Genomic DNA, 20,287 nt, shown 5'->3' with positions numbered 1-20,287 from the left:
TCTTTATGTGGATGATACCATCCTTGTTTCCAATGATTTGGGATTTCTTCAGCAAGTGAAAAAGTTATTGTCTTCTGCATTCGATATGGTGGATCTTGGAGAGATTCACTCTTGTCTTGGCATTCAAATCCAACGGAACCGTACAAAAGGTATTTTATTCCTTCGACAGTCAAAGTTTATTGCAGATACTATTCAAAAATTTGGTATGGAATCTGCACATTCAGCCAAAACACCTTGTCTTGCGAGCTCTACGAAGAATACTTCTGACAATGGCGGTCAACTTGTCACAAATCAACCTTATGCTAACTTGATTGGAGGTCTTCAGTTTGTTGGCATGAACACTCGTCCTTATATTCTGTTTGCTGCTAACTATCTTGGACAACATCTTGCATGTCCTTCTCTTAAGCATTGGTCTGCTGCAAAGCGTGTATTGAAATAGTTGAAAGGCACTATAGATTTTGGTTTAGTCTATCGACGACAACTCACATCGGATTCTATGCAATCTCTTTCTCTTTTGGGTTACACAGATGCAGACTGGGCAAGCTCACATTTATCTATGCGATCTACTAGTGGAAATTGCTTCTTTATAAATGGTTGTCTTCTTTCTTGGACCAGCAAGAAACAACGTTGTGTTGCAGTTTCTACGACTGAGTCAGAATATGTTGCGGCATCACTTGCAGCTCGTGAGTTGATTTGGCTTCGACAAATGTTGGTTGATATTGGTCACTCTCCTCTTTCTAGCACACCCTTGCGGTGTGACAACCAAAGTGCTATTAGTCTTGCAAAAGACTATGTTCAACATAATAAGTCAAAGCACATTGCTGTCCATTATCATTATGTCAGGTATGAAGTACGCAAAGGAACCATTATGGTTGAACACTGTCCAAGTGACCAGATGATTGCAGACATTTTGACCAAAGGCCTCAATGAGTCACGTTTCATCCTCTTGCGCTCGGAGCTTGGAGTTGCTTCGGCCTCACTCTTTCTAGATTAGCTTCTTTTCTATTGTAATAGCTTTGTACATATGACATTGTAATCTTTTAGGTACCATGCACTATGCACACTCCACATTTGCACCTTGTGATATCTAAGTCACTTGAATATTTGTACATAGATGCACAATTCACTTTCACATCATCACCGCTGGTTCATATTTCACATTGTATAGGGGCTTGGGTTTTTCCCTTGAACTCCCCAAGGGTTTTTTCATCCAAAGCTAGAGACCTTTGTTTGAGTGGGGGTGTTGGAGCTATATATGGCTCACTCTACTGAACTTGGTCTCACCTATATATTTGTATCTTGTCTTCAATATGAATCAGTATTTGGGAGCGTATATAGTGTGTCTCTTGTCTCGTCTCTCTCTCTTTCTCTCTACATCTCAACACTTTCAGTGTTTTAAATGTAGCTTTACATGCTTCAAATTACACAAATTCCTTATTTTTCTTTGTTAATTTACCTAGACGTATCGCAATATTACAAAAATTCTTAATATGTGTTTGGTCATATAGAGCTAACCCCAAAATACTCATATCTCTCATAGTCTTTGGTATCGGCAATTCCTCAATTGCCTTGACCGTGTCAGAATCAATGTGGATACCCTCTCTCAAGATTACCCTTCCGAGATATACAACTTTTTTTTCTAGCGCGATCTCTTTCCCTTTTTTAGGTTTATCTTTTAACTCTTTTGAAAAAGTTATAAAGGTCGCACACCCTTGTTGAAGTCCCCTTATCAATTTCATGACAAAAATTAGCTTATACTTAGAATCCCTTTCTTCCCTATGAATAGTGTGACTATCCTCATTACAAACTTTTTTCTTTCTTCACAATCATTCAAAACATGATCTGTTAGTTACCCAATCCATATAAATATTTACATCATGCACCCATGTGTATGATATAAAAATTTTCCCTTATAATTATAACTCTTTAAAGAAAAAGACAAATTTTCAATTAATTCTTTCGTGAAACTTTTATTGTCACTAAATATGTCCACAAGTCTTTTAAGCTCTCTGTTTAATTTCAGGTTCAATTTCTCAGCCAATTCAAAGGACAAGAAGTAATGTGTACTAACCAAATCAATTAAGAAATTTAATTTCATATTTTTGTTTTTACCCATGAATTTGATCACAAAAGCTTTCAAATGATGTATCAAAGGCATAAAGCATCACAAAGAAGGGCTAGATGACTTACCTTTATCATCTGCATAGCCAGTAGTCTCCAATTGAGCCATCTTGGTATATATTTCCTTATTGGTCATTTCGCTCGGACATTGGAAAGTCTGGTGGTCTTGTCTCCATATTGAAAGCATAATAGAAACCTCTGAGTTCTTCAATCCATGCTTCTAAATCTTTGCATGTCTTTCTTATTCCATCAAACTCATTGAACTTGGCCTTCTAGAATAATTATTTGATCGCCGCTTCTTCCACATCAGAGTCATCATCAACGTCATCGGTTCTTTTTCACTTCTTCTCCTTTGATAATTTACCTCCATTTTTATCTTCTTATTTCTTTCATCCTTTCATCAATGTCACAGAATCAAAACTCTCTGATATCAGGGTAAAAGCATGTATTAGTGGTACCACTTTTTGCACCTTTTGGTGGTACCCTTTAAAAAAAGTATCAGAGAAGTTTTGATTATGTGACATAGATGAACAATTTCATATACTTTTAAAAGGCTAATCTACTGCTTTTGGCAATTTGTTTCTATCATAACTTTGCCATACAAACTCATAACACAGACTTTCAGTACTCAAAACAACAAAAACAAATCTGGTCTACAAGACAATGCGGAGAGAATTACAAAATATCTCTTCTTTTGGCTAAAAACATAACTTTTAGGTCACGACTCATAAAACCCCTATTTTTTGGTCTCGGTGACTATTTCCACTTATATTAAGCTTGTCCATATACTTTAAGCTAAAACACGTGAAAAAAAAACATTGATAATAATAAAAACATCAATTTTAACTACGTTTTTAGTACACAGTTGTCTCTCAATGCCTTAAACTCATTTACATAAGAATAATACTATCTATCTAATAAACTATTCAACAATATCTTATATTGTATTCAATGAAAGATATAGCTTATTACATTCTTTTCGACTTTAAGAATTTTCTTAAATAAGTCCTTTTACAATGGCATATGGCAACAACTCAAGTTTAGATCATTTGATGTGAAAAACAAAGAGAGCATGAACATATGCTTTTTTTTTCTATCGTACTATTTTTAATTAAAAAGAGAGTACGAAGACTAGGCCATGTTTATTATTCCATTGATTGTCCTCCCAGTTCATGCGTAAGAGGTGGAGCAAAAAGAGAAATAGTTCTCAAGTAGCAACCCAAAATAGAACACACACCCAACCATGAATCATACATGCCACAAATCACTTGAGCATGTAAATATTTTTTTTAAAATATGGAAACAAGGAGCTATCTATGTCCCTCCCCCCCCTCCCCTTTTTAGTCAATTTTTTTCTCTCAATCTATCCATTATTTTAAAGTTTCACGCACCACTACATTACCATAGTGTTACACATAAAACACACAACATAAGAAAGCCCAAGTTTTAACTGTGGATCACAAATGAGCCCAAGTTCCTAATTTTAGGTTCTTTTGACAACACAAACCTAGAGGCCTCAAATATGCTTACTTATCATACAGTGCTAGACTTCATGAAAAATATAGTGCCTAGCTTATAACTACTTGACTGCATGTATAAAAGAAAGGGATCGCTAGCTATCTCTAACCATCATCATGTGGGTTAACTCATAGTAGAATGAGAACCATCAATGTGGCAATAGATCCATGCTTTAGAAATAAAGTAAAATAGTAGTAGGACAATGCCCATTCTTGGTGTCATTCATGGTTTCCAAGTGTTTGTTGCAATCTAATTCCTTCCTTGCAAGACAACATTGGACACACACAACCATAGTGTATACATATATGTATTGTGCATAGCCAACCTTGGATATTTTCTCGAGTTATAGTTCGTTCAAGAAATTTTGCTCAGGCTATGGTAAGACTCGCATTTTAGGGTCTTCGAGTCGCCACCAAGGTGTCACTCTATTTTAAAGTCGCCAATGCCAAGGACGTTGAGGAGTTCCTCATTGCATTGTTGATCTATTGCCTCTTGCATACCTACATGGTTGTAATACCACCTCAATTTTTCATGGTCCTCGTGTGGAAGTGTCCATGCCACCATATGTTCTAATTCTCTGATTGCATGCACCTCAATAAAATCTTGCCTTTGCCTCTTCCTACCAAGAAACTTGGCCTCCTCTTCACATTCAAACCCCTTTCCCACAAGTGCCCTTGTCATGACTGTGAGTCTTGTGTGCTCGACTCTAGCTATGGCCTTTCACAAACTGGCATTCATCTAGTTTTAACACAAATATAGATTTTCCATGTGTCTCCTCTATTGTGATATCGTAATATTGGATCATAGCTCATTGTAGTGCTTCTACTTCAACATAAACTTTGTTGAACCTATTGTAAAAAAAATCTTTGAGGACATTGGCATGTTGCCATCTACCCACCTTTACCCACCTAGCAGGGTTGAAACGTCTTTACTTGCGGTTTTTACTGCCATAGTCATATTGTATGGATTGCTCAAGGACTTTCAAAATATTATTTTCGCTTGCGACATGCTTATACTGTGCGACTTGGGCGGTATCAATGATAAGGGATACAAAGCATTATATGCATGCATCATACGGTGTCTACGTAACAAGGGAATCGCTTGATCAATGTTGCCAACCATTCTCGAAGGGATTGTCGCAATGTAGCACGTGTTGGATGACTAGAGATCATATTTAGAATGTGTTTCTCATCAACCACGCGTGGAAGTATGGACACCTTCATTGACTCCTCGGTCCGATTGCAACCTAGAATGGCTTCCACACATTGTCTGCAAAAAGAAAATAGAAAAGGAATCTGTTACTAAATTCTACTAACAAATTACACTCTTACATCCTACAACTACCTTGTTTGGTGCACACGTCTCTTATGAGCGTCTCCAAGTTCAGCAAGGAGCCCCGTAGCCCTGTGCTTTTGTTGTCTCTTTTTGAATCCCATAGGAAGGTGAGTAAAGTGGTCGATGCATTGTCTAAGATTTTGAGATGAAGCATTGAAAAAATTCCATATCCATAATCACTAATTGATAAACTACTCATTATGATTAACTAAATATTAAAAACTAGTTGCTTACTTGATTTAACATTAATTACTCATTATAATTACCTAAATATTCAAAACTAATTACTTACTTAATTAAAATCATAAAAATACATAATGCATAAAATCACTATGAGCATCATTCTTATGTCCTTAATTTAATTTAATAATGCTTCAACTTTTAATTATAATTAGGCTAGTCACTCTTGATTAAGGATATTAGGCTAGAGTAAGTAGGGACTAGTGTAGAGAGAGACAATTTGAGTGTAAAATAACTTGATGACAACTAATCAACCCAGCAAGTAATCATGAAATTAAATTTATTACCTTGATTATCCACTTGTGTTTTTGATTGCCCTTCTCTTGGGAATTTTTTTTCAAAGTTTGCACATTATGTGTGCTTCTGTAAGTATGAGACACCTATTTGTAGGGATCTATAACACCTAAGCATTCCCCAACTTCCTAGGATGCCCTATATAACTTTCTAACTTTGTCAAATATTGCTTATAGACACCCAAAAACTATATAGTAGTTAATAGTTGCATTATGGTACGTATAAGGTTTTCCATCTTCGCTAATTTTATTGCAATAATAGCAAGAGCCTCGGACATAATTGTCAATCCAAAGGACATAGCTCACTCAACTAGTGCATGGAGAATATGATAGGATACGAAGCGCTTAGAAAACCCAATCACAAGATGCTACAATCAAATGTTGATCCCAAGTGATACCCAAATTATTGAAAAATACTCTACAACCGCTAGTCTAACTTATGCATTTCACCTAGCAAATGGCCAAACTCTAAACTACTCTTGAAACTGCAAATAAGTACATTAGGAAGATAACGGGGTCTAGGAGGGCCTCTTTATTTGGCACTTTAAGGAATGACTAATTTTTTCTTAATAGTAACCTGAAATCCCTCTTTAAAACCAAGAGGTGAGAATAGAAAGAAAAATAAGGGCCTTTCCATGGTTTTCTACAAGTCAATGCTGTAGTTTGAGTGGTTTTAAACTTGAGTTATTAAAAAAGGATGGTTTTCCTCTTTAAAAGTTCAAATGGAAAGTATTTTTAAATGAGGGCTCTTACAAGAATTTCTTGGAGAGTTGCACGAGATGTGGAAAGTTGAGGGGGACATCAATCATTACATGGAAAGGTAAAGGGGAATAATGACAAGCCATGATGGACTTTTAAATAAAATATAGATATTGGGGGGATCTAGAAGCAAGTGGGGGCATGTGGGAGGGCTCCTGTGATTGAGAGCTCTTGATCTACGCAAATATCCAAGGGTTGGGAGTCAACCCTTCAAGAGAAAAGAGCCTTTTCACAAGGTTCCTTGATCTAAGCAAAGATCCAAGGGTGCATATTGTCCCCTCTCTTGGACTGAGGATCTTGGACCTCAACCCTTGATCCCATCACCATCCAATGGCCAAATTTGAATTACATTCACACTCACTTTAATAAAGCTATGATGGCCCTTCAAAACACTAGTGGTTTCTCCATTCCATAAATAAAATGGACGTTCATATCTTTCCAGAGAAAACTCCTCTTGGAATCTTTTAAACCCTCTACCATACCCACCATTTTGGGACACATGTCAACCTTCCATTTGTACATTCCCTAATCCATTTTATAACCTTGTGGCAATTTAAAAGTCCCTCCTAGACCCCATTCCCTTCCTAATGACTTAAATCACAAGCTATGACTAAAAATAGTATGTGAAGGGCCACACCAAAGCACAGAAATATGGTGGGTGACTTACATTTATATGTAGAGCTTTTACTTGGAAACGCAATGCACTCTCGTTGGTCTCAAAACTAACTTTGCACGAGGGAGATACAAGCAGAGAAATCACGTAGGTAGATAGAAGTATAATGAAGCATGATGATTCCGCAATTCATTACTAGAATTTGCATGAGGGAAATACAAGCAGAGAAATCGCATAGATATATAGAAGTACAGAGTTCTCAATTCATTATCCAAAAATTAGGTATTCAATTTACAAGAAAATGACCTTATTTCTTTATGCCAATGGGCAAAATCAGGGCCCCTAGACAATATGGCTTCATAAAGTTTGGCAAGGAAGTGCCATGGGTAAATGAATTACAAACTCAAAGACATTGACTCCGATCTAATCAATACGAGCATCCATAAAAATAAACAATGAGATCTCGCTTTTAGTGGCATATGTTAGCTTAATAGCACTACAAGAGGTTGTGTGCTCTTGTGACGCTGTTAGCGACGGAAATACACTGGGTTTTTATAACCCCCGATGTCGCTAAAACCGTCGCTAATAGCATCGCTATATGCGTCGCTATAGGCGTTGCTATATGCGTCGCTATAGGCGTCGCTAAATGCGTCGCTATAGGCATCGCTAAATGCGTCGCTATATAGCGACGTTTACACAAAAGTCTATAGCGACGCTCATAGCGACGCTACAGAGCCATAAATAACGACGCTTATAGCGACGCCCGAGAGAAATTTTTTTTGGTGACAGGGCATTCACTGCCACCCATCATCAACCATATTGTACTTGATTCACTTTTTTAAAAAAGTGCAAGGGTAGATAATAGACCCAAAATAGTCACCCACAAGACGCATTGTTTGCAAAATTGACAAGCGTAAAATTGACAATTGTACACATCATAGGCAAAATGAATTGATTGGCAAATGTAATAATGACAATTGTACAACATCATAGGCATAAAGAATTGATTGGCAAAATGAACTGCGGTGACAAATGTAATAATATACATGGTTCAAAAAGACGTATAAAATCCGTCTCATGATACATAAGCTATGAGAAACCCTAAACTAATGCTATCTAGCTACGGCTAAACTGACGTCGTCTAGTCAGACGTCTCATCCCGTCCAAGCGGCGTATCTGTCGGATTCTGCAAAAAAAGACAATAAGACAGCTTTCAGTAAGTATAAACATATAACGACATTTATAAAACAATACAAAAAATAGAAAAGAGTAAACCCTAATACTAAGCATGCCTCCGCGAGAACTGAGAATGTCCATCAGGGCGTTCAAGCCCTTCCTCCCTGTGTACTCCCGCTCGTACGGTGTGGGATCACGTCCTGTCATCGACCACTGTCAAAACATACAAAGAATTCATTATGTTAGAATTAAAAAACTCATAAACCCTAAACTATCGAACATAAAGAGCAATGCGAAAACACTTACAAAATCGGCCTCAAATGATGCCCATCCACCGCTCCCCAAGTGGTGCGAGCTCCCTGCCTCTACTCGCGCTCTGGCTGCATCCTTTTGTTGCTTCCACTTGTCGGGATTCTCGCGCGCTGCTTTCTTCGCATTCTTCCAATCTTCTTTGGCCAGCCAATCTGGCCTGTTCCACCCATGCTTGATTGGTTTTTGCACTTCGGAACGCTTGTGTTTGCAGTATTCGCGCATTCGAATCTTCATCAGGTCTTCATTGAAGCGTTGATCCCGTGTTGGAACGGGAAACTCATCATGAAGTATGCTGATGACTCTGTTTTTTAAATCACTTGGTACTTCACTCCATTTGTTTAGTATGTAGTGTCTAAACAGCTGAGAGCAAAGACCACGCATGCGCGAGATCACCTTCTTGCCGTCATCATCCATGATGATGCCGCCGCTGAAGTCGACGGAGTAAGGCAAGCCCTCTGGCCGGTGACGCGTGAACCTGGGTGTCCCGGCAGGGGTCTCTAGCGGCGTGTCGATGGGGGTACGGACGTCAGGTGTCTCCACCAGCGTCTGGGCCCCGAAGCGAGGAGTGTCGAGTGGGGTGGCTCCTGGCGAAGTAGATAGAGGTGTGTAGCTGCTAGGAACAGTCAACCGTGCAAAACCTGGCGTAGATGGCGATGTTGTGGCTGGTGTGGGGGCGGGCAAAGAAGGGGAGGGTAAAGAGCCTCGTCGAACACGAGGCGGTGTGGAGGCATCGGTGGCCGAATCCCCACAACAACCGCCACCGCCACCACTAGAGCGCCGGTGTCTATACGAGTGTGAAGCTCGTCTCGTCGACGCCGAAGCTTCGGAGCGCACCGAATGCTCGGAAATAGAGGGAGATGCGGATGGAGTAGGAACGCGCGATGATGCGCCAGAGCGATGACGCTCCACGTACCTCTGTCTCTGCTGCGGTGACAAAGAAGAAAGAAACTCCTCATCATCCATACCTGCATTAAACACACGAATATTTAAACTTAATATTGAATGAATAGAGTAGACAATGACGCAAAGACCATTCAATACAATGACGTAATGACGCATATAAATACAATGACGCAATGAATTGAGTGATAGAAGAGGCAAGTCGAAAACTCAGAATTTTCAATCAAAAGATGTGAGCGCAAGTAGAAAAGAGCGTTATACACCATGGAAGGTACTTAGAGAGCCAGAGCTTATACAACACGGAGCAAAATTGTTCAAATACAATATTTGTGGCTTTAAGAGATCTCTCTCTCATCCTCGCATAACTCAGCATAACTTCCTATATCTATATAGAGCTCTCTGTTTAAACACATATCCTCTTTTTCATTTTGTAGCTCCTCTGCATGCACCCCATATAGAGTAGTAGCATCTTGATGCTCGTCTGGCACCACCGCAGCGGCTTCTGATTGAGCATCTTCTCTGATCTCCTCCATTGATGCCGTTGTGATTGGCACATGGTAGCCTTCATACGTCCTTGCACTACGAGGGGCTACCTATATGACGTACCACCAGTTTGATGTAGACTTTGTAGGATGAAATATTACCTGCCAGATCCACATAACTTACATGAGAGCTTTCAAGCACATAACTTGTAAAAGGGGGATGCTAACTATTTACATACTTACTTGTTCACAATGCTCGGGTAGTACGAAAGTGTCTCTTAGGTCAGTCCATTTCTTAGTAGAATCCACCTCAAGAAAACCAGACTCTCCTCTACGCACAGTAGCGTTGCGACCCTCCATGATTATCTTGAACCATTGCATGTCGATCAAGTCGACAAAAAATCCTCTGTAATCGATCCTCAAAATCTCTTGCAGCGTGCCGAAGTAAGTGAGTTCCGCCACCACAGGATCTGCATCAGAGGAACGTCGTCGACTAGACTGTTCAAATTTTGCCATGATTCCACAATCTTGAGTAAAACGCTTTTTGTCGATTCGTTCCACCCTAAAATGTCGACCTTTACACCATGCTATTGTGTATGACTTATACTACAACGAACAAAGATTATGAGTGGCCGTTCAAACGTTTAGAAATAAAGTCACTAGCTAGTCGTACATTGCAAACTTACCTTGGTCGCGCAACCCCAAGAGTACTCCCACTCTTCCTCAGTCACTTCGTCACCGCATTGTTGTGCGCTTTTCAATTGGTTGTGCAACCATCTTAAGCTCATGAAGGTTGGTAGGCTCTCCAGAACCGTCGGATAGTGCATCCGTGGTCGTCTTCCCTGTCTCCACTCGATTCGTGTCCTTTGTCACTCTTGCTTTGCATCCTCATATTGTGAAATCCACTTTTGCATCACTGGATTGTGAAGCATGCAAAATCGATTGATTTTAGCCTCTAGATCTTCCGTCATCTTCTTCTCAACACCGAGATTGCACATGACAATCCCAGATATGCGCTCATCATCTATGGTTCGCCATAGCGTGTCCCGGGCTTTATCAAATCCGTCTAGCCACTCTCCAATGTACACTAGGGACTCTGATACCAACCAACCTTTTGCCATGCTACCCTCCGGACGTGCCTTTTGATGCACATATCCCTTAAGCGTTTTCATGAAACGTTCTAAGAAGAACATCCATCTGGAATGAACTGTGCCAGCTATTTCCACCTCATCAACTATGTGAACAAGAAGATGCACCTGAATGGTTAGCATGGTAGTAGGAAAATGTTTCTCAAACATGCACACAAGCTCTGCAGCATTTAGTTTGGCGAATGGTATGGAGTCTACGTTGATCTCCTTTTGTGAGATCCATTGCACCAGCTTTGAAAGTTTGTAGATTGTGTTACGCATGTCGAGCGACAAAATCCCTCAATGGCAACCGGTAAAATAAACTATAAAGTATGTGCAGCAATGATATTAAAGTCCACATTTTATGCAATGATATTAAAGTCCACTATGAACGTACCTGACACATTTTATGCCAATCGTGTGACTTCAAACCGGTAAGCTTTTCTTCTTTAGTAAAACACGTTCGGAGCGAGTGCATTACGCCAGTGGGGGTCTGCAAAGATCGAATGGTCTCTTTTACTTTGCGTTCTTGGGCTCCTGTGAAAATCCATGGTGCTTTAGGGAGTTTTATCGATCCATCAGACGCTGTTTGCGGCCAATATTGCTCCATACGATCCACATTTCTAAGGTCAACTCTGGCTCCCAAAGTATCTTTCTTACCGGTCAGATGGTCCCATAGTAGATTACCCACATTCTTGAATATGTACATTGGATCGAGCAAGTGATTGATCATGAGTCGGGGCTGGTATGGTAACTCGTACCATAGAGATAGTCTCTTCATCCCTGGAGGCAATCCGTCATCGCACGTCTCCTTCTGCTCTAACCATGCTTGTGCAGACATCCTTGGTGGCTCTCTTACCAAAAAGCCGTCGCGTAACACATGATTCTCTGGAAGATACGCTTGATGACCTTCGTAGATTTGCTTCTTCAGTGAGGGCGCCCTACGTGCATTCAGTCTAGGTCCACATGTGACACATGCTCTGTATCCGCTTGTTTAAATCCCTGCATGTATACACATGATAATAGATCAACTATGGGAAAAAACAAGATTTACAGTGTCTAGGTGAGGAGTATCAATAGATCACCCGAGCATTCTGTTAGCCCGGGATAGTCATGCATGGTCCACATTAGAATGGCTATGATCAAAGCATTCCGTCGTCCTGTGTGTTGGCTCATATCCACCACGTCTATGCCAATCCACAATTGTTGTAGCTCTTCCAATAGTGGACGAAGATACACATCCATATTCCCCACTTTATATCGCCCTGGCACAATCAAGCTTAGCCATAGGTGCCCCTTCTTCGTAGTCAACCACGGGGGAATGTTGTAGTTGACGATGACAACGGGCCATACACTGTAAGATGTTGATCTTTGACCAAATGGATTTACGCCATCCATAGCCAGGCCTAAGCGCAAATTTCGAGCTTCCCTGGCAAAATCCGACCATGTTCCATCTATATGTTTCCAGGCTGCGCAATCTGCAGGAATTCGTAGCACACCATCCGAAGATTTATTCTCCTCATGCCATGATGCTAGGGCGGCCATGGACTTACATTCGAAGAAATGCTTGATGCGAGGAAGCAGAGGAAAATGTCGCAAAACCTTTTGTGGAATTTTTGTCCCGTGGAGATCTACTCGATATCTTTTGGAATCACATTTCGGACACTTCTCCATGTCTATGTATTCCCCTCCCCTCTGAAAAGAATGCAGTCATTAGGACAAGCGTGGATAGCATTGTAATCCATCCCCAAGTTTCGCAAAATCTTTCTTGCTTCATCTCGGGAATCTGGCATCACATTGTCAGCTGGTAGTATGTGCTCTTTAAGCAATCTACACAACATAAAAATAAGATACAGTCGTGTAAAAATCTATCAGATCATTATACATTTAGAGTTTTATTAAAGTAATTAACTAATTGTAATAGATCACCTAAAAAGCGTTGTAACGCTAGTGTCACTCCATCCAAACTTTGCCTGCATGTTGAGAAGAACCAGGAGTGCTTTCAATCTAGACATACGTGCTCCATTATACAATGGCGTATCGGCTTCACTTTTCATATCATCATAGATAAGCCTTTCTGAATCCATGATCGTCTCGATCATTTCATTAATCTCGGGCTCAAACATTGCCTCGTTAGGAATGTGCTCTGCATGATCATCCCCCGAGCTGTCAGAGGCTACATCTTGTGGCCTCACATATGCTGCTTGACCAAAGCGCCTGCGAACACGTCTATTGGGTTGCAAGATTGCTTCTCGTTGGCCAGTGTCAGAGTCCGACGAGTTATAATTGGCAACAACTCGATCTATAATAGATGGATCGAACTCACCAAATTCACGAACGTGCTGCAAAGAAACACGTCTTGTCCGTCGCACAGCATGCTTGCATTGATTACAAGGACATAAGACCCTCGTTGAGAGATAGGTGTTTCGGTTGGATGGTCCCACATCCTCGTCACTACTCATAATGAGGATAAAAATCTTATAACCTGGACAAAAAATTTAATATTCTATTGGCATTCTTCGCCTTATCTCTCTCTCTCTCTCTCTCTCTCTCTCTCTCTCTCTCTCTCTCTCTCTCTCTTTACCTCACATTCTCTAGTCATGTCCAATCCCCGTACACCTCGGTCTAGAGGTGCACGGAGATCAGAACCACTGGGTTATAATCTCGTCTTTATTGGTCAATACCTATATTTGTGGGTACAAGAAATCTACAGACCCACGTCTACATGATACTGCATGTAGTGGACAAAACCCCTTTGCCTCTTCTCTAGCTGTAGCACTTCACAGCATCTTAACATCTTTTCTTAGTAGATCTTTTCACTGTTCGTCTAACTCTAAACCCTAAACCGTAAGTAATTCTTGCGTGGACTCGATCTAACGTTAATAAGCGTAAATCTAACTAAAAATAAACCTAAATCTAATTTAACGTAAGTCTACATCTAACCTAATCTTTAACGTCTTTTGGGATAGTTTCCTACGACGTTAAAACTCTCTTCTTCTTGTGTGTGTGTGTGTGTGTGTGTAGGTAAACCTAAATAAACCTAAATAAACCTAAGTCTAATCTAATATAACATAAATCTAAATCTACCGTAAATTATGCTATATTAAAAACAAAGAACTAAACTAACAGGGATTATAAGAACCTTAAAACTGATTTACCACATAATTTTTCACATAACTTGGCAAGAGTTGGCATTCTCATCACTAAAGATGTGGGAGTTAACTTCCGACGGTGATGCTGCCTCATCTCCATCCACATCTGACGACAACAATTGGCCCTTTAGACCGTTCTTGCTCTTGTTACTAACTTTGAAGTTGCTGTTGAATGACTAGAGGTTGTCTAGATGGTCATTGTGTCGGGGATGTAGTGACTCTTGCCGCCCTGAAGATCCACCTTCTTCCCTATCTTCTGAAGACATTTCACCAGTACTTTTGGATCGACGGAGCCCACCATGAGTGAAGGCAGCAATACCCTATATTCCATTGAGGGCTTTCTTCACCCGCTTCATGCAGGCATCGTAGTCTATGGAGACCTAAATCTAATCTAATATAACGTAAATGTAAATCTAGCATAAATAAACGTAAATCTAATTAAAAATAAACCTAAATCTAATCTAATTTAACTTAAATAAACCTAAATCTAATTTAACGTAAGTCTACATCTAACCTAATCTTTAACGTCTTTTAGGATAGTTTCCTACGAAGTTATAACTCTTTTCTTCTTGTGTGCGTGCGCGTGTGTGGATGTGTGTGCCAATAAAAAGAGATAAATGGTATAACCTTTCTATCACCCATGCCAAGTATGATAGATTGGTTATGCCATTTCGCTCTTGAATAATAGGTCTTGAGTTCAACTCCTCGTCAGCTAGATCTTTAGGTCTTTTAATTTTAATTAGTTTCCTACGACGCTAAATTAGTTTCTCTCTATTTCTCTCTCAATGTGTGTGCGTTTTTTTGTTTATACATGTTTTCTCTCTCTTTTCCTCTCTCAATGTGTGCGTTTTTTGTTTATGCATGTTCTCTCTCTCTTTTCCTCTCTCAATGTGTGCGCTTTTTGTTTATGCATGCTCTCTCTCTCTTTTCCTCTCTCAATGTGTGTGTGCATTCTTTGTTTATGTATGTGTGTGTGTGTTTTTGTTTATATTTGTACTCTCTCTCTCTCTCTCTCTCTCTCTCTCTCTCTCTCTCTCTCTCAAAAACACTATGTGTGTGTGAGAGAGAGAGAGAGATGGAGAGAGAAAGAGGGGAAGGGAACATGAGAGTGAGGAGAGAGAAGGAGCATACCTGGCTCTCCTTCCTCTCCTCGTGTGTGTGTGTGTGTGTGTGTAGAAGAAAGAGAGAGAGAGAGAGAGAGAGAGAGAGAGAGGGAGAGCGTTACCTGCTCCTTGCTTGAGGGCGTCGAAAAACTCAGATCTGAGATCTGAGTTTTTGGGCGCTCTCTCTTGTTCTTTTAGCCCAGTCGGCGTCGCTATGAGCGTCGCAAATTTACAAAGAAATTTGCGACGCTCATAGCGACGCCGGGAATTTTTTTTTTGAGCGTCGCTGTGTGAGCGTCGCTAATATGAATAGCCTCTTGTAGTGTAGCTAGCATTCTCCCCTTTCTACCCCATATTGCCTCGTGGCATGGCTATGTTCTCTTTGGGTTAGCAACTTCACAACTCTTTTCGATCTGATACTAGTTTGTATGTGTTATCCTTCTTTTTTGAGTGATGTATTCTTTGGTGTGTTTGTGATGGTCCTAGACATTGTTCTTTATAATGATTAAATACCATTAAATTTTCAAAATTCAAACGTTAATTTTTGCAATGCACTATTTTCTCCATGGTTGGGAAGTAGACACCATTTCAAACTTCAAGTTTTCAATGCAAAACATTTTAATGCACAAATGCACATATGAAAAACGGTTTGAAGCACATGGGGGAATTCACATACTAGTTAAAGTGAAAATTCTTCATGATAAGTTAATTGTTACACATAGCAGGTAGATTTTCTCACATAGCTTGAATGTATTCATGCCCCTACTGTTGTGTGCCATCTTACATCATTTGGAACAATAAAAGTTGTTGAGAATCTCAAAAACAATTCTCCACGCTTTGAAACTATCATCGGCTATTTTTAGCACAAGTATGGACATGAGCAAGACACTTAACCAATTAGTTAAAGTATACTTTTGGGCCTAAGAGCTACCTTTCATGTGTAGAGGTTAGCTCACGTTTGACCAAAGTCTCAAACATTAAAACAGTGTTAAACCTCCTTATAATCTAGGTTAGGGACTATTAAATCGTATGTGATTGTGGGTTGGTAAGTCATCGACCTCCCAAAAGGAAGGTTGTGAGATCAAGACCCCAAGCCACCCACCTTCTCCTCTCCTTCTCAATTCCACGGCGTAGGATTGTCAAGCATCATGTACCATTGATCCCTTCTAAGGGGGATGTGTCATTTAATGAGAGGGTAGCTCGTGGATCTCTGTTCGAATTGTTCACATGTTTCTTGGAGCTCATCTTAGGAGAACTTTGGCATATGATTAAATTGAAAATATGTTTGAGGGTACAAAGGAGAGAGCTCGTTCATTGTTATCACACACATACTATTACGTCATTATGCACGTAGTGAATCACAAGAATTCTTTGAAGCATTTCCACTAACGACAACGATCATTAGCTATGGCATGGTTCCATGCCCTCAACTGCACCTAGCTTAGCAAGAACTAGAGTAGTAGATCAAAATGATTGAGAGACACTTGGGAAAAGACCTTTTCTCCCCAAACTTTTTGTACATATAGAACAACAGGTGGAAAGTAATTTGGTGCTAGATGACAAGAAGAGTAAAGTAAAAATGTTTATAGCCTTGACTTTATTGGAGCCATTAAACTAGCTCATTCATTGTTATCACACACATACGATTACCTGATTATGCACAAAACCAGTCACAAGAAGTCTATGAAGCATTTCCACTAACGACAACCACCATGAGCTACTAGCATGCCCTTAACATGCTCAAAATGAGTGAGAGACATCTAAAACAACATGGAGGTAATAAAGAGTAAAGTCAAACTGCTTATCAGCTGACTTTATTAGAGCCATATATACTTTCACAGTTTCACTTGTTCACTATATTTGTGTGATAGTAATTATGAGCTAGGCGCGGCGTAGACGACAGTGTTGACAAGGAGGTGGCAAACCTCGCCCTGTTCGGGCTTGATGTTGAGCTTTCCACTAACGACAACCACCATGAGCTACTAGCATGCCCTTAACAGCACCAACCAGAGCACTAGCTCAAAATGAGTGAGAGACACTTGGGAAAAGACCTTCTAGTGTAGACATCTAAAACAACATGGAGGCAATAAAGAGTAAATTAAAACTGTTTATCCGCTTGACTTTATTGGAGCCATATATACTTTCACAGTTTCACTTGTTCACTATATTTGTGTGATAGTTAGCTATTATATAATTGTATAATTATGAGCTAGGCGCGGCGTAGACGACAGCGTTGACAAGGAGGTGGCAGACCTCGCCCTGGCCGGGCTTGATGTTGAGCTTGCGCATGGCCGGGTGGTTGGGACTGAAGCCGCTGGTGTCCAGGTGGCAGGAAACGCCGAGGTTGTCGTAGGTGGTGATCTTGCCTGACGCCTTGTCGGTGACACTGGCCGACATCTTGTAGATATTGGTGCTAGGCAGGTTGTGGCAGTACTGCGCCGTGAAGGCGAAGGACATGGTGTGGCAGGAGTACTGCTTGGTGCCAGCGGGGCTGACCAGGTCCAGGCTCAGTATGGTGAGCGGCTGGTCCACGATGGTGGCGTCGTAGAAGAACTCCATGGACTTGGGAGTGCTGGTGCCCAGCCTGCTGGTAACGAAGGAGGTGAGGTCCTCCAGGGAAAACGAGCAGGTGCGATCATTGAATCCCTTGGGATCCTTGTCCGTGCACATTTGCAAGTTGGTGGCCATGGCGGTGGCCATGTCGGAGGTGGACGCGATGTCCAGTGTGCTGAGCATGCTGGGAAGCTTGTTGACGGACATGGGGAGCAGGTCGGAGATGGGCTTGGGCAGGAAGGACCTGGAGGTGGAGAGGCGCGACCCTAACAACTCGGGCTCGGAGACTGTGATCGTATTGCCCGGCTGCATATCGCTGAAGCGGGTGAAGAAGAGCTCCAGGGTGGTCACGGCTTCCGCCGCATGCTTGCTACGGCATTGGAGGATGGTGTCGTCCAGTAGCCTGCGGCGCCTGGACATGCGCGTGCAGCTGTTGAAGGCGAGGGAGGAGGCTGTGGCGCCGCACAGGATGTGGGCCTGGCTGCAGAACTCGTCAGTATTGGTGAAGCGGCCGGAGGAGGCGAGCTGCTGCGTGTAGGTAGCCACCTGGTCTGTGGAGAGAGGGGACTTCAGCGCCGCTAGGCCCGAGGACAGCAGTATGCCGGGCGGATCACGTCCTTGTGCTAGTGCCGCTGCGGGTGAGGCGAATAATAATATTGCTCCCTGCAACATCAATGCGGCGGCACATGACAGGAGCATGAGCAGGGCACGCTTGGAGGCCGCCATTTTAATTCTGTATGCACTAATGATTTGCTAAGATACTGACAACTGTGCGCTGCTGCTCCGAATTATGAAGGACGTATATATACTATGGAGTGCCACAGACGACAAAGATTCTTCCTCCTCCGGCCGATTCTCTCGAGGCCAGCTTGTATCTGCAGTACCTGTAATATTAGTTAGTATGTGTATAGATTAGTTGGATTAAAGATTCTCTCGAGGCCAGCGCTAGCTTGTGAAGAGTCTGTAGCTTCCTACTCGAATACGGCAGCAGGCGTCGCTAATTGCGAGACACACACACACACACACACAGAGAGAGAGAGAGAGAGAGAGAGAGAGAGAGAGAGAGAGAGAGAGAGAGAGAGCCCGAACCCTCTCGCCTCGTTGGAGATGTTTTTGGCTTGCTCGGTGCAAAAATACAGTGATGTCATTGGAGATGTCGTCAAAGTTCAAACTTTTATCTCTCCCTTTTCTAAATCCCTTGGGCTCTTGTACTTTTCTTTCCTTTTAATAGATTCTTTACTTTTCCAAACAAACAAGTTTAAATTACGATGCAAAAAATTAATAATCCAAAGCTTTCAGATATGGATCACGAGAGAAACTCGAAGCTCCTGTACCACTCGATGGCTCTTGCACAATGCAAAAGTTTTCCGGGAAACCCATAGTTTCTTCCATGTGTCGCCGCTCAAAGAGTGCATGAGCTAGAGACAACCTTGGATGAGCATGATGTTGCCACCATACAAAGCAAAATCCTCACAACAAGAAGATGTCAAAACACTAGTTGTTCTAGGTACACTTTGATGCAAATAAGGCTATAAAAAGAGCTATAATATAATAATTAGATACCATTAAATTTTCAGAATTCAAAAGTTAATGACTTTTTGCAATGTACTAATTTCTCCATGGTTGGGTAGTGGACACCATTTCAAACTTCAAGTTTTCAATGCAAACCATGTGCAAGCACATGGGGGAATGTGTATACTAGTAAAAGAGAAATTGTTTATGATCGATTTTATTGTTATACATAACAGGCTCATTTTCCCCATGACTTAAATGTATTCATGCCCTTGATGTTGTGTGCAATCTTATGTCATTTTGAACAATAAAAGTTGATGAAAATCTCAGAAAAACAAAGCCTGCAGCCTTTGAAACTATCATGAAACTTTAAGTGAATTTTTGTCTACTTGGATGATTTTCACTCTTTAGAATTGGCCATTATAAACAAATAAAATAAGAAGACAGCAAGGGCCAATGTTAGAAGGTGGCCTTAGAAAGGAGAAATGGGGCTTCAACATGCCTGAGGAAGGAGTAACGAACTAAAGGAAAGGTCTAAAATGGGATGAATTGAAGAGTTCTAATGAGACCATATAAAAAGGAAAAGGAGCAAAAGGGGCTAAAAAATGTAGATTTTTTCTATAGAAAAGATATGTGTGCAAGCAATAAAGCAAGGCTAATTACTCTCAAAAGGCTTACTCTTCTCTTCTCTCTCCTGTGTGTGTATGTGTGTCTCTCTCTCTCTCTCTCTCTCAAATCTCCATAGCTATCCATATGATTTATCATGTTGGCTAGGAGGGCCCTTTTGGGAAGAAGGTCCTTAGTTTAGGGACGATCTTCTTTCCTTATAAGCTCGCCTAAGGCTCCTGAGTCACTAGTGTTCACCTCTTTGAATTGTGGGTTGAGTGTGGTTAGTAGCTAATACCTGCGGACATTTAGAAACAAAGTTGCAGTCACTTGAGATTGTTATTATTAGAGCAACACATGCAATTTACATGTTTCTTGCTCCCTCATGCTTCTTTATAAATGATTTGATGGAGCCAAGAATCTCGCTTAGGGGCTAGTATTGGTTCTTGATATTTGATATGTTCCACGCTAAGCAAGGGTCTATT

The 20,287-nt window shown here is 41.0% G+C and overlaps 1 protein-coding gene across 1 annotated transcript; it reads right to left on the bottom strand.

Moving 5' to 3' along the window:
• Positions 1-17,333: 17,333 nt before the first annotated feature.
• Positions 17,334-18,511, bottom strand: LOC147436273 (BURP domain-containing protein 3-like). Its single transcript, XM_086487843.1, has one exon. The coding sequence runs from the start codon at positions 18,408-18,410 to the stop codon at positions 17,334-17,336; it is 1,077 nt and encodes a 358-aa protein (XP_086343969.1). The 5' UTR covers positions 18,411-18,511.
• Positions 18,512-20,287: the final 1,776 nt, after the last annotated feature.

The sequence above is a fragment of the Adiantum capillus-veneris genome, chromosome 18 (assembly GCF_014529385.1).
Source record: "Adiantum capillus-veneris isolate H3 chromosome 18, ASM1452938v2, whole genome shotgun sequence".
In the NCBI taxonomy this organism is placed as follows: Eukaryota; Viridiplantae; Streptophyta; class Polypodiopsida; order Polypodiales; family Pteridaceae; genus Adiantum; species Adiantum capillus-veneris.
The sequence above is the reverse complement of the archived record's forward strand: the minus strand, read 5'-3'. Positions and strand labels throughout refer to the sequence as shown.

Coding starts and splice junctions, on each gene's coding strand:
- LOC147436273 (XM_086487843.1), bottom strand. CDS start 18,410: ATGGCGGCCTCCAAGCGTGCCCTGCTCATGCTCCTGTCATGTGCCGCC.